Source organism: Chiloscyllium plagiosum, unplaced genomic scaffold, assembly GCF_037043375.1.
Source record: "Chiloscyllium plagiosum isolate Xiang-an unplaced genomic scaffold, Cpla_swu_hap1 HiC_scaffold_36, whole genome shotgun sequence".
Taxonomy (NCBI): domain Eukaryota; kingdom Metazoa; phylum Chordata; class Chondrichthyes; order Orectolobiformes; family Hemiscylliidae; genus Chiloscyllium; species Chiloscyllium plagiosum.
In genome coordinates this window covers 13797468-13811768 of record NW_028270174.1, presented here as the reverse complement: position 1 = coordinate 13811768, position 14301 = coordinate 13797468, and the positions used below count along the sequence as shown (strand labels likewise).

The window sequence follows — 14301 nt, the reverse complement described above, 5'->3', positions numbered from 1 at the left end:
GAACAGTTGGACCAAGAAGGAGTGGGTAATGGTTTGCCTGGGAGGGTGAATAGCTGTTAGTAGGTAATAAAGAGTTGTGTGTAATATGTGAATACAAGGTTGAAGAGTGTGGTGCTGGAAAAGCACAGCCGTTCAGGCAGTATCCGAGGAGCAGGAGAGTCAGTGTTTCGGGCATAAGCTCTTCATCCTGATGCTCGAAACGTTGACTCTCCTGCTCCTCGGATACTGCCTGAACGGCTGTGCTTTTCCAGCACCACACTCTTCACTCTGATCTCAGCTTCTGCAGTCCTCACCATCTCCTGCGTGAATACAAGGCCTGGTGTGTGGGAGTTGCGGGAGAACATGAAAGAGCTCAATATTAAGTCCAAAAGGCTGTCCAAAAGAGGTCCCAAGTGGTCAGGAGGTTAGTGAGCAAAATTAGGGCACATGGTATTGGGGGCAAAGTACTGACTTGGATTGAAAATTGGTTGGCTCACAGGAAACAAAGAGTAGTGATAAACGGCTCCCTTTCAGAATGGTAGGCGGTGACCAGTGGGGTACCGCAGGGATCAGTACTGGGACCGCAGCTTTTTACAATATATATTAATGATGTAGATGATGGTATTAATAGTGACATTAGCAAATTTGCTGATGATACAAAGCTGGATGGCAGGGTGAAATGTGAGGAGGATGTTAGGAGATTACAGGGTGACCTGGACAGGTTAGGTGAGTGGTCAGATGCATGGCAGATGCAGTTCAATGTGGATAAATGTATGGTTATCCACTTTGGTGGCAAGAACAGGAAGGCAGATTACTACCTAAATGGAGTCAAGTTTGGTAAAGGGGCAGTACAAAGAGATCTGGGTGTTCTTGTACACCAGTCAATGAAGGTAAGCATGCAGGTACAGCAGGTAGTGAAGAAAGCTAATAGCATAACAAGAGGGATTGAGTATAGAAGCAAAGAGGTTCTTCTGCAGCTGTACAGGGCCCTGGTGAGACCACACCTGGAATATTGTGTGCAGTTCTAGTCTCCAAATTTGAGGAAAGACATTCTGGCTATTGAGGGAGTGCAGCGGAGGTTCAATAGGTCAATTCCTGGAATGGCGGGACTACCTTACGCTGAAAGATTGGAGCGACTGGGCTTGTATACCCTTGAGTTTAGAAGGCTGAGAGGGGATCTGATTGAGACGTATAAGAGTATTAAAGGATTGGACACTCTGGAGGCAGGAAACATGTTTCCGCTGATGGGTGAGTCGCAAACTAGAGGACACAGTTTAAAAATATGGGGTAGGCTATTTAGGACAGAGATGAGGAGAAACTTCTTCACCCAGAGAGTGGTGGGTGTGTGGAATGCTCTGCCCCAGAGGGCAGTGGAGGCCCAGTCTCTGGATTCATTTAAGAAACAGTTGGATAGAGCTCTCAAGGATAGTGGAATCAAGGGTTATGGAGATAAGGCAGGAACAGGATATTGATAGAGGATGATCAGCCATGATCATATTGAATGGTGGTGCAGGCTCGAAGGGCAGAATGGCCTACTCCTGCACCTATTGTCTATTATCTAAAATGAGATACTGTATCGCAAATTTCCGAAAGTGAACCGGATGAGATTTGACGACCGTTGGCAGTGGTTATGTGGTTGCTGTTACATTTCATTGTTCCTGATTCCTCACATGGTGTCACGGTTTACTGGCCGTGGCCCTGAACTTGTATTGCGTGCGGTTCAGCCGATGCAGAAGGCTCTGACGGTGAAAAGTTTCTCAAAGGATTTTCTTTGTTGTTGTCTCTTCCAGTCCAACAAGGTGCCCGTGGTGCAGCCGTGCCATGCAGTTCACCCGCTCACGCCCCTCATCACCTACAGCGATGAGCACTTTGCCCCTGGATCACACCCCACACAAATCCCCACAGACATCAACTCCAAAAGAGGTGAGAAGTCTTTCACATGCACACACACTCACACTTATCGAACCCCAACCTGGCAAATTTGAAACGTGAGTCACGTGTTTTTGTTTATCGTTATTCAGCTATGTGATAAACCTCACTGGACTGTTTTTCTGCGCTTAAATCATGGCACAGCATCTACTCAAACCTCAGCATTTATTGTGGATGCATTTGAGAGAGTTACATAGATGGTTGGTCATAACCAACTCGACGAACGTACTACAAAGAAAGGGGTGGCTTTCACTGGAAAATTCAGCCACTGCAAAAATATTTGCAATTGGTTATTTTTGTCAAAGAGTATCTGCAATGGGAGGAGACCATTCAGCCCATCATTGCCGATGCCTCATCAGCTGTGTATATCTCATGCAGTGTTTGCTGTCTTTGTTAAAAAAAATTTGGGTGGATTTTGACTTTGTCAGGTAATCTTGGACTGATCTGCAAAGGAGAGGCATAAAACAGGCTGCTGGCTCACTATTGTTCGGTCCACACTTTCACACACAGAAACACTATGTCCACCAGGTAGGAAGCAAAACAGTCATCGCAATCCATTATAGCTGCAGCTCCAGAAACCAATTGGCTGAATCCTTTGTATCTGAACATAGTTATTTCCTGAGTTGAAAAATGTGGTGCTGGAAAAACACAGCAGGCCAGGCAGCATCCGAGGAGCAGGGGAATCGTCGTTTTGGGCATAAGCCCTTCTTCAGGAATGAGGTTGGTGTGCCAAGCGGGCTGAGATAAAAGGTAGGGGGGAGGGAATTTGCGCCCACACCTCCCCCCTTACTTCCCTCCAAGGCCCCAATGGATCCTTCTATATCCATCGCAAATTCACCTGCACCTCCCACTCCGCCAATGACATGCAGGTCCTTGGCCTCCTCCATCGCCAGACCCTGGCCACACGACACCTGAAGGAAGAGCGCCTCATCTTCTGCCTAGGAACCCTCCAACCACACGGGATGAATGTAGATTTCTCCAGCTTCCTCATTTCCCCTCCCCCCCACCTTATCTCAGTCCCAACCCTCGGATTCAGCACCACCCTCTTGACCTGCAATCTTCTTCCCGACCTCTCCCACCCCACCCCCTCTCCGGCCTATCACCCTCACCCTCACCTCCTTCCACCTATCGTATTGCCAGCGCCCCTCCCCCAAATTCCCTCCCCCCTACCTTTTATCTCAGCCCGCTTGGCACACCAGCCTCATTCCTGAAGAAGGGCTTATGCCCGAAACGTCGATTCTCCTGCTCCTCGGATGCTGCCTGGCCTGCTGCGATTTTCCAGCACTACATTTTTCAACTCTGGTACTCCAGCATCTGCAGTCCTCACTTTCTCATAGTTATTTCCTGAGCCCATCACTCCGTTTCCACTGCATTCAGACACGGTGAATGGCACCAATACTTGTTGGTGTACTGTGTAGCTCAGCAAACATCAAGACTGTGTGTTTCCATCAGACAGGAAGGAAGGAATGTTAACGCAGAAGCTAAACTGAAAGCAGGGTTGCCTTCTTGCTGTTAGGTTTGAGAGATTGTTTGTGTGTTTTGTACGTGCATGTGTGCAAGAGTATATGAAGGAGTGTCTGAGAGAATGCATTATGTGTGACCCTGTGCATGTATGTGCATGCATGTGCTTCATTGTGTGAGGCTGTATATTTGTGGTGTGTGTACATGTACATGAAAGATGGTGTGAGTTTGAATATGCGTAATTGTGTGTGCATGTGTGACTTGGGGTTGTTTGTAACTGTGTGTGAGCCTGAATTTCTATGTATGTACATGTGTCTGTGCATCAGTATCTATGAGTGTGTTTGTGTCTGTGAGTGTGTGTGTGTCTGTGTGAGTGAAATGTGTGTCTGTGTGTGTGTGAGTGAGAGTAAGTGTCTCTCTATGTGCCTGTGTCTGTATCTTTGTGTGTGTGTGTGTGTGTCTCTCTCTCCATGTGTGTCTGTGTGAAAGTGTGTGTGGCTGTTTAAAGTAACATAGTTCAGGGAAGCTCACTGGGTGACTGTACACCCCCTGATGTGGGTATTGATGATAGTCCCAGGTTCTACTCTTTTTTTTTGTTCCTGAGTTAGTTGTTGAAGAAGGAATCCCAGCCCGATTCCTGCCTTGATTGGTGTCCAGGGAAACCCGGGAGTCCGTCCTTGGGGAGCACAGTATCAGGTTGACACAAGCTGCTTCACCTTGGTCCAGCAGCCGGGCAGGCCTGGGGAGATTGGAGATGGCTCATGGTGTTGGCAGAAATCTGGCATTCATGGAACAGTCTGAGGGAGTGCCTTATACAGAAGAGTGATGGGAAGTGAAAATATTCTATCCAGCTTGTGGACTTGGGTATTGAAGGAGGCAGTGGAAGTGGAGAGTGATATAAACTTTCAGGAGACTGATGGCTCAGCTGTCATCCATGGTGACTGACCTGAAGGGTAATCTCTTTCCTCTCTTTCTGAAGGAAGTTGGGACACTGTCGAGGAAGAGCTCTCCTAGTCACTGCTTCTTTCTGTAACCAGCTGTACACAGCTTCTCTCATTCCTTCTCTTTTCCAGCCATCGCTTTCTCTCTTCTCAAACGCTGGAGAATTGATAAAGACTGGTCCTTGGCTGATGCAAAAAATTAGCTTTCTGTCTGGTCAAAGGTCATCAGTCAGAAAGAGCCATTTTCTGATGTTCCGATATTTGGAGCTGTCTCTGTACCTGAGGACAAAGCAGAGAGCGAGCACGGTGTGTAAGAAAGGTTTGAAGAAGCACAAAGCCCATAAACTGTAGCTTCAGTGAGAGAGTGGCAGAGCAATAATGTCTCAAGACTCATAAGCAAAAGCTGGGGCTTGGGTTCGATTCCCACCATGACAGGCAGTAGAATTTAAATTCTAATGATCAACAAAAGTAAACTTGGAATTGAAAGCTAGTCTTGGAAATAGTGACCTGATTGCTGTAAAACCCTGCCTGGTTCTCTGATGTCCTTCAGGGAAGGAGACTGCCATCCTTACCTGGTCTGACCTACATGTGACTCCAAACCCACAGCAATGTGGTTGACTCTTTATTGCCCTCTGAAATGACTTTGGTAAGCCAGTCAATTCAAGTGGCAATTAGGAATTGGCAGTAGATGTTGGCCTTGCCTGTGGTGCCCACGTCTGTGAAAGAATAAAGATAAAACAGTGCCCCAACAGATTTAACAAAATTGGGGGTAACAGAGATTCAGCAAGATACCTGTGACCAATTTCAGAAAATCACCAGGCCCTGAAATGTGAGTGTGTGACAATGGGCAGACATGTTAGTGATGTTGCTGGAGGATTAAGTATTGATTAGAAAAACGCCCCTACCCTGCTTCAAGATAGTGCCATTAAATCTTTCACATCCACGAGAGAGAATGACAGCGTAATCGTGCCATACAGCACAGAAACAGACCCTTGGGTCCAACCATCATCCGAAACTAAACTAGTCCCACCTGCCTGTGCTTGGCCTGTATCCCTGCATTTCTTATTTGCGTACTTGTCTAAATGTCTTCCAAATGTTGTAACTGTACTCGCATCCACCACTTGCTCTGGAAGTTCAGTCCAGATATGAACCACTCTCTGTGTAAAAAAGATTGTCCCTCATGTCTTTCTCTTCTTACCTTAAAGATATGCTCCCTAGTCTGAAATGCCCCGCCCCAGGAAAAAGACCTGCAGTTCACCTCATGCCCCTCATGATTTTGTAAACTCCTATAAGGTCACCCCTCAACCTCTGATGCTCCAGTGAGAAAATATCCCAGCCTATCCAGCTTATCTCACGCCCTCCATTTCCAGCAACATCCAGGTAAAACCCTTATGAATCCTCTCCAGCTTCATTATATCCTTCCTCCAACAGAGCGACCAGCACTGGTCACAGCACTCTTGGTTTAGTATCTTATCTCAAAGGCAGCACTTCCAACAGTACAGCACTCTGTCAATGCTGTACTGGAATGTCAGTCTAATCTGTGGTCTCAAGAAATGACTGGACTGAAATGAGGGAAGTGTCCTCTCATTCAGCAGTGACGCTATACAAAGAATTCAGCCTTTGAATTGGAGTGAGGCTGATGGTTCTGTAGCGTGATGTCAGCAGTGTTTTGGTTTAGTTCTGGAGCTGCACTGATTGCTTTCTGTAGCGACTGGCCTCCGCTCTGTGTAGATTGACCATTTGTAGGTATTTGCAGGCTGTCCAATGTGGGGTTACTTGCATCGAGGTTGGAAAGCTGCCCAGGTCATTTTACTCAATGCAGTGTGAGAGGTTCAGAAGTCTAATTGTATTTATGTGTTGTAACATTCCAGTTATTAAAAGGTAGTGCAATAATGCTGTGTTAGCAATTGCCCGATGGGGAGTGTCTATCTCCTTTAAGGGGGAGGGGGATCTTAATGTGGAAGAAAGCCTCAATGCATTTTACTGAGTTTGCAGAGACATCGTCAGGTATACCATAGAATGCAAAGGGCTATTTAGGATTAAAACTCTGGTTTAATCCTGCCAGGCACTTTGGAAAGCTGTAAGGCTTCATATTCGCAGGTTGTCAGTTGAGAGAGTTCTCCTGGCATAGCTTTGGTTGTTAAATGCGACACATGTAGAACTATTTGACCTTGAAGCCCTAAGGAATCAGTGTGATGAAGAGCTTAGTTTGAGCTGGAGTGACAATCATGAGGCAAATGAATCATATCAAGTGTGAGCATTAAGGGGCTGAAAATTATTCTTAATTAACCGCTGATCCTGTAAAGTTGCAGATGCTGGAAAACCCTGTGTCTTGAGAGAGAAAGAAAAAGAGGGAGAGAGCTGAGAACAGGCCCTGGAATATTTTGTAGCCACAGTGTATTACTTTCTGTCAGTCTAGGAATCCTGAGCGCAGAACGCTGGAAACAATATGGTTTTTATGCACTTGAGAAATTGAAATTGTTCATTTTAGTTCAGGTCCTGGGTGTTTAGGTGGGGAAGGATGCACCACGGTAGTCAACACAAGATTAAATCAAACTGTCGAGATGCCACTGTCATTGGCTCCTTTCTTTTTGAAGCCAGAGAAACGGAACATTTTAATTTCGAATCCTAAGGGAATAGAATCCCTGCAGTGTGGAAACACCAACTCCACACCAACTCTCCAAAGAGTATCCCACCAACACCCATTCCCCTATTACTCTACATTTCCCCTGACTAATGCACCTAGCCTACACATGGGCAATTTAGCATGAGCAATTCACCTAATCGGCACATCTTTTGGATCGTGGGACGAAACCAGTGCACCTGGTGGAAACCTACACAGACACGGGGAGAATGTGCAAACTCCACACAGACAGTCACCCGAGGCAGGAATCGAACCCAGGCCCCTGGTACCATGAAGCAGCAGTCATAACCACTGAGCCACCATGGTAGAGCAGGACATACAGGCAAAGAAAATCACTGAGCAACTCTGCCGGAACTTTAAATCCAGACTGATGCACTTGTTTATTTTCTAATAAGCTGCCATACTTGACAGTAGAGATTAACAAATCACATCGATCAAGGAGAGAACAGAGGATGGTTGAACCCGATAAAAATTTGGTTCAGCTTTGGTTTGTACAGATGAGAACAATCTTCTGCTTTGATTGGTGCTGTTTTTCTGGGACACAGGAAGGACTGGCTCAGTCCCTTAAGCCTCTACCCCCATTCAGTCAAATCATGGGGGAGCTATGGCCCAACTCCACCTCCCCACCTTGGTCATATATCCCTTTCCATCCTTAATCAACTTCAGATTTAACATGGACCATTGACCCGTCACCATTTATAGTCAATGGAAGAAGTTTCAAACTTCTACCGGTCACATTGTGTATAATTGTTGTGTAACTTTACTTTTGAAAGGTATTGGTCCAGTGTCTTTGATTACTCCTGTAATCCCAGATTCCCCATCTAACAGAAATAATTTTACCTTATCTTACCCCTCTGTTCTGGCTTCACATCTGAAAAAAACTTCCATCAAACCACCCCTTGGCCATCAAAATTCCAGGAAACAAAAGCCTAATACGTATATTGTCTTCTTGTAACTTAACTCATGGAGTCAGGTAGCATTCTGGTAAATCTGAGCTACACTCCCTTTAAGGGTTAGTCGATCTTTCCCCTGCTGTTGTTAATTTTACTGGAATACATATTTCATTTTAAAAGGTGTGTTGTCAGAAAAGCTTGAAATGGGCTGATGAAAGCTCCTGTTCCCCAGATTTGGGGGTAACGGTGTTGGACAGGGGTGGACAAAGTTTAAAAAATCACACAATACCAGGTTATAGTCCAATGGATTTATATGAAAGCACTAGCTTTCGGAGCGCTGCTCCTTCATCAGGTCTTTGTTGACTCTGTTCCCCAGAATTGATTACTGGAAGGCAGCCCAGTGGCTCAGTGGTTAGCACGGCTACCTCACAGCGCCAGGGACCTGTGTTCAATTCCACCCTCAGGTGACTGTGGGAAGTATGCACATTCTCCCTGTCTGCATGGGTATCCTCTGCACAGCTCCAGTTTCCTCCCACAGTCCAAAGATGTGCAGTTTAGGTGGAATGGCCAAGGGAAATTTCCCATTCCGTCTAGGGATACAAGAGTTAGCCATGGGAAATGCAGGGTTACAGTGTTGGGATAGGTCTTAGTGGGCTGCTCTTCGGAGGGTCAGTATGGGCTGAAAGGCCTGCTTCCACATTGTAGGGATTCTGTGATTTCTCTCAGATGTATATATCTCCAACAGGGAACACATCCATGTAAGATCCAATCAGAAGACAGCTTCGGAGTAATAAGCCTTTTAAATCAAGGACTGATGAACCAACACCTTGAAAGTTTACTGTGGACTGTCCGAGGGGCAGATTGTGGACTGTGTTGCTGACTCCAAGGCCGCAGTTTGACGGACATTCAGTTTGAACCACTTTCTGTTTTAGGGAAACTTGATAGGGATCCTAGTTTTGGTTGTGATCAAGTGGAGGAGCAGAGATCCATTCGCAAATGTCTCAGTTGTATGTTTATAAACCCGCTTTGTCAAGCTTACCAACCATTTTAACACAATTAAACTCTTAGCCTTGCTTCGACACAGACTCAACTTTCATCAAGGAAGCACGTTGAAATGTTTTGCTACATTTAAGGAAAACTGTTGTTGAGAATATCCTTTTAATCTTACCTTTTGCATTTTAATAAATTTGCAGATCCTTACTTTAAATAACTTGAATGAGACAGTTAAAGCCAAACAGATATCCAGATGGACTGATACTAAATGAGACTAAAGCTTTATAGAGAAGATTTAATTTGAAAGATAACCACATCCTGAACTACATTTCATGTGCTATCCCATTTTAGTCAAGATATTTCAGTCTTGAGCTTGTGTTCAGAGGCTCTTTGAGCTGAAATACTGAAAACGGACAGTTTGACAGCAGACAGCAATCACATTCAGACAAGAGAGGAATAATTAATCTAAAAGATTATAAGATATTAATTTTTGTTCCTTCATTCAGGTGTACAGGAGAGATTATTGTCAAATAGGGAATAGCAAATGAGCATGCTGTGGTTAAAGATGAAATGTCAAAGAGGCAATTTCATTATTAATTTTTTTTATCAAAACGTTTATCACCCGGCCCTCAAATCAGAAAAATATTGCCAGATTTAATTTCTGTGATTATTTATGACTGATTCTATCCTAACAAAGTTGAAATGCAAGCAATTTAGTTAATCTTGAGTAAATAATAAGATTTGGCGTTTTTAAAAGAAAAGCTGAAAAGGTAATTTCTAATTATTTCCTGTCTGATGCACATCCTTTACATTTTGTATAATTATATTGAAGTGACTTGTGGTAATCTGATATGCTTGTGTTTTGTTCTCACCTGGACCCTTGCTCCCCTCCGCACAGGCATGCAGAGACACCCCGCAGGTCCTGATATCCCCTCCTTCTATCCCCTGTCTCCAGGTGCTGTTGGACAGCTCACGCCCCCTCTCAACTGGTAAGCCTTTGTTTCCCTTTGAACTTTAGCAAGTCGGCTGCAAGACCCTCGTCTTTCTTTTTAAGCTCTGTCAAGACTTTGAAATTGAGACTTGCCTCAGAAGTGTCGTGAGACTTTAATTGCTAAATTTGGGGAAAAGATTGCAGTGGGCTATCGACTCTGCAGTTTCACACGAGCACGAAGCAAATTGGTGTCAAAATGCATCCTGGGTAGTGCTGCAAGAGGCATTGTTGTAGCCAGGAATGTCAAGATTGCAACAGGCATATCAGGGCTCAACAATATCTATGTACGAGTTGGTCTTGTGTTTGGCCCTCCATCTTCATTTGATGGTACCTGTGATGTTATGTAAGCTCCAGTTTGTGACCTGGCCCCTTAATTATGCTTTGGAAATGACTCCTGAGCATCCAGTTTTGCTCAGTTTAAAATCATAGTGTCCCTACAGTGTGGAAGCAGGCCATTCATCCCATCAAGTCTACACTGCCCCTCTGAAGAGCACCCCACTCAGCCTCACCACCCCCCAACCTATTCCTGTAACCCTGCATCTCCCATGGCTAACCCAGCCCCTCTACACATCCCTGGATACTATGGACAGTCCATCTGCACATCTTTGAACTGTGGGCAGAAGCCGGAGCATGCAGAGGAAAGCCACACAGACACGGGGAGAATGTGCAAACTCTACACACGCAGTCACCTGAGGCTGGAATTGAACCTGGGTCCCTGTGCTGTGAGGCAGCATCACTAACCACTGAGACCGTGCCGTCCTACACTGCGGTTGCGTCCTGTCTGAAGTTCAGTGTAGGTAGAGCCAAAAATATCTGTTCACATTTTCAGAATTGGCATCATTCTGTGGCCTTTCACTGGCCTGTAAGATGTGAAACTAAACTAAATTCAACATGAAGGCCCCCTACTTCTCAACCTCTTGCCCTTCCCTGATGCGTGGTGACCCTCAGGTTAAACACAGCATCAGCCGTCTCTCTCTCTCTCTCTCTCTCTCCTCTCTGTGTCTCTAATGAGGCCCTTTTGTACGATAGGACTTAGTCTTTATCTAAATATAAAATTTGAAAACACCACTTAAACCATATAAAGCTCTAGCTTATTCAACAATGTGACTGTTCGATGTCAAATTTTCATTGTTCAATGAAAGATTCCAATATTAAAGCAAGCACCATAAGCCAGACTCTTTTGGAGTACATTTTCCAGTCAAATATAGTCATGTGGATTGAAATCAGTGTGTGTGTTTGTGTGTTAGTTAGCAGGTTAAACAAAAAAAATCATTATTACCCTGTTTCTTTGAGGTGTAAATCATTTATTTTTGCAGACTACAAAACAGACGAAATAAAGGTAATGGAAGGGTTGAGGAAAATAATTGAATGTGGTTTAGCTAGGCTACCAATAAACTGAGCCATGACTGTACATGATCTTTACAATACTTAGAAGATCAGAGTCATAGAGGTCCACAGCACAGAAAACCACCCTTCAGCCCATCGGGACAGAACCATTCAAAAGCAACTGCCTAACTTCTAATCTCATATACCAGCACTGGGCCTGTAGCCATGTGTCACCACTACCGCCACCACACCCCTCCCCTACCCCCGGTCCCAAACAACCTGCACCCACCTATCACCTTCCCAGCTACTTTCCCCTCCAAGCCCCATCCCCACCCTCCTATTTATCTCACAGCCCACCGCCTCCCATTCCTGATGAAGGGTTTATAGCTGAAACGTCAACTCTCCTGTTCCTCGGATGCTGCCTGACCTGTTGCGCTTTCCCAGTGCCACAATTTTCGACTCTGACTCTCCAGCATCTGCAGTTCTCGCTTTCTCCTCATCCCTGTGTGTGCCTTGTGTGCCTTGGCAATGCAAGTGTACATCTAAATCCTTCTTAAATGGTATGAGGGTTTCTGTCTCTATCACTCTTACAGGCAGTGGGTTCCACCACACTCTGGGAGAAGAAGATTTTCCTTACATCTCCTCTAAACCTCCTGCCCCTAACTTTAAACCTATGCCCCCTGGTCATTGATGCCCTCACCAAATGGGAACGGCCCCTTATAATTTTATACAGCGCAGTCATGTCCCCTTCAATCTCCTCTTCCCTAAGGAAAACAATCCCAGTCTGTGCAATCTCTCTTCACAACTAAAACCCCAGCCCAGGCAACTACCTGGTGAATTTCCTCTGCACCCTGCAATTTGCCATTTGGATGGTTAGTACTCAGTAGTTCCCCATGATAAAATGACATGCCTAGACAGTGACTGACTAACAAGAGTTTCATAGGTTTTGACAGGGTCATGCTGCTTCTCCATGCACTACAAGAGAAGGGTGACATGTGGAGATAGTCTGAAGCCCAAGACAAAGTCCCGATCTTAACTCTGCAGTCAGGAATGGAGGTGGATTGTCGGAGTGACATTGATAGAGAGCAAGCTGCCTGTGTGTTGATGCACGTGGCATGGTATGGTACCCACGTTGTGTGCATCCTGTTGCAATTGGCTACTTAATTGCCACCATAATTCAAACTAATTCAGCCTGTGGTTTCCTTTCACAGTCCAAAGATGTGCAGGTTAGGTGAATTGGCCATGCTAAATTGTCCATAGTGCTCAGAGATGTGTAGGTAAGCTGCATTAGTCAGGTGTAAAGGTAGGGTAGGGGGCGTGGGTCTGGATGGGTTACTCTTCAGAAGGTCGGTGTGGATTTGTTGGGCCGAAGGGCCTGTTTCCACACTGTAGGGATTCTACGATGATGACTCTATGATAACATTGTGTGAAACAAGTACATTTCAGAAACTGGAAAAAAAACCTAGCAAATTAGAATTTAAAAATAAACCAGGCGATTCGAAGAAAAAAATACATTTCAGAAACTGGGTTGGAAACACGGACTATCACACATTCAACTGTTTAGATACTTCAATTGCTGTGAGCATCTAACTTAAAAAATTAATTAGAATGTTTTATCTGATAGAAAGCACAATTATTGCAGTTTAATCCATTTTAACCAGAGAACAGCAAAACCAATGTTATTTAGCTTTTAATTGATCAAAACAGCTTTTACTATTGCTCATCTCTCACGTTTTAAATTGCAACAAATATGAACATAGCCAGTGTAGAGGAATTGGACTCAATATCTAAATGCAACCTTCAAAGTTTTGCTCAAAAATAAGAGTTATATAAACATTTGTGTATTCTGACAGACAGGAAATTAGCAGGTGGCATAAAATTGCAGGCAAGTTGAACTGTTTAAATGAATGTATTCAAATTGAACTGATCCATTTCCCAGTCAGATGTAGAGAAAAGGGAAGAATCTGTGGGGACCAAACGATCAATTCAATGCTCCATCGGCCCAGATAGATAATATGATGGCAACCCTGCTAACGCTCAACCCAGTGTGGTGTGCCTACATGAGGATCCTTCATACTCTTGTTCTCCCACCCCTTGGGTCAGACAGTGTGACTTTCCCTTGTATCTGATACCCTGCCCTCACTTTCTAGTCAATCTGCTTTCCTGCACTGCCGGTCTGCTAAAGGCCTTCAAGAGGGGGTTTGAATCTCATTCCGCCAGCCCTATGGGTGATCAGCTCCCCACTTCCTTCGGAGCTCCCCTCATCCTCCCTGCCAGCAACCCACCTTCCCCAACCCCTTTCACCACAGCCCCCACCTTGACTGAGAACAGGGATCCTGATGGACATGTGACTAGATGAGGAGCAATTTATGGGAAATATCTGTTCCAAACATAACATATCCAAGCTTCTGCTGCGGTAATAAGATACAAAAGGATCATTGGAGCCTGTGTTCAGAAGTGCTGGAGCTCCTCATGGTATTGTGAACCTCACCAATATGGGACAAACTGCACATTCACTCAACTCTGGGATGGGGAACGTTGTGATTCCCGAATAACTGCTGCATGTGTGCATCCAACAGTTCCTGGGCTTCTTATGTGGAAAGTGTCACCTGGTTTTTCACTGTGAGAAGCGCACTTTCACTGTGTTTCTGGCGCTTGCTTATTTCCACAGTTGGCACTCAGTCCTTGTAGCTGTGACTGTTTTTTTTAGCCTGTGGTAATCACACCTTTCTGCACAGTTTGACAGTTCTGAGAGGAAACAAACATCATACCCTTTAAATTGTCACTTGGCAGTACAGAACTCAAAACTTGCTGAAGCTTTCTGTCTTGCACTCATCAGGACAATTGCAAGAAAACCAACTTTCAACTGCTCACTACAATTCATGCTCTACGAGACAGCGTGCGGATTAATTGACGAGCCAATTGAGTACCCCAAGGCATTATTGTAGAGCTATAGAGTGTATATGTTTTAAGGCTGAGGTAGATAGGTTGTTGACTAACGAGGGAAGTTATCCGAGACAGAGGGGAATGTGGGGATAAGGCTGCAGTCAGGTCAGCCGTGATCATATTAAATGGTGGAGCAGTCCCAAGAGGATGAATAGTCTACTCCTGCGCCTAATTCATACATTTGTAAGCATGTCTATA

General features: G+C 44.9%; 1 protein-coding gene across 6 annotated transcripts in view; it reads left to right on the top strand.

Moving 5' to 3' along the window:
- The window catches only part of lef1 (lymphoid enhancer-binding factor 1), a 164222-nt gene that overhangs the window by 84708 nt on the left and 65213 nt on the right, over positions 1 to 14301 (top strand). For all 6 annotated transcript variants that reach the window (XM_087979973.1, XM_087979974.1, XM_043674327.2 and 3 more), the window contains exons 4-5: positions 1770 to 1902; positions 9739 to 9829. In XM_087979973.1, the coding sequence (XP_087836099.1) occupies positions 1770 to 1902; positions 9739 to 9829 (224 nt within the window). The remainder of the gene's footprint in view (positions 1 to 1769; positions 1903 to 9738; positions 9830 to 14301) is intronic.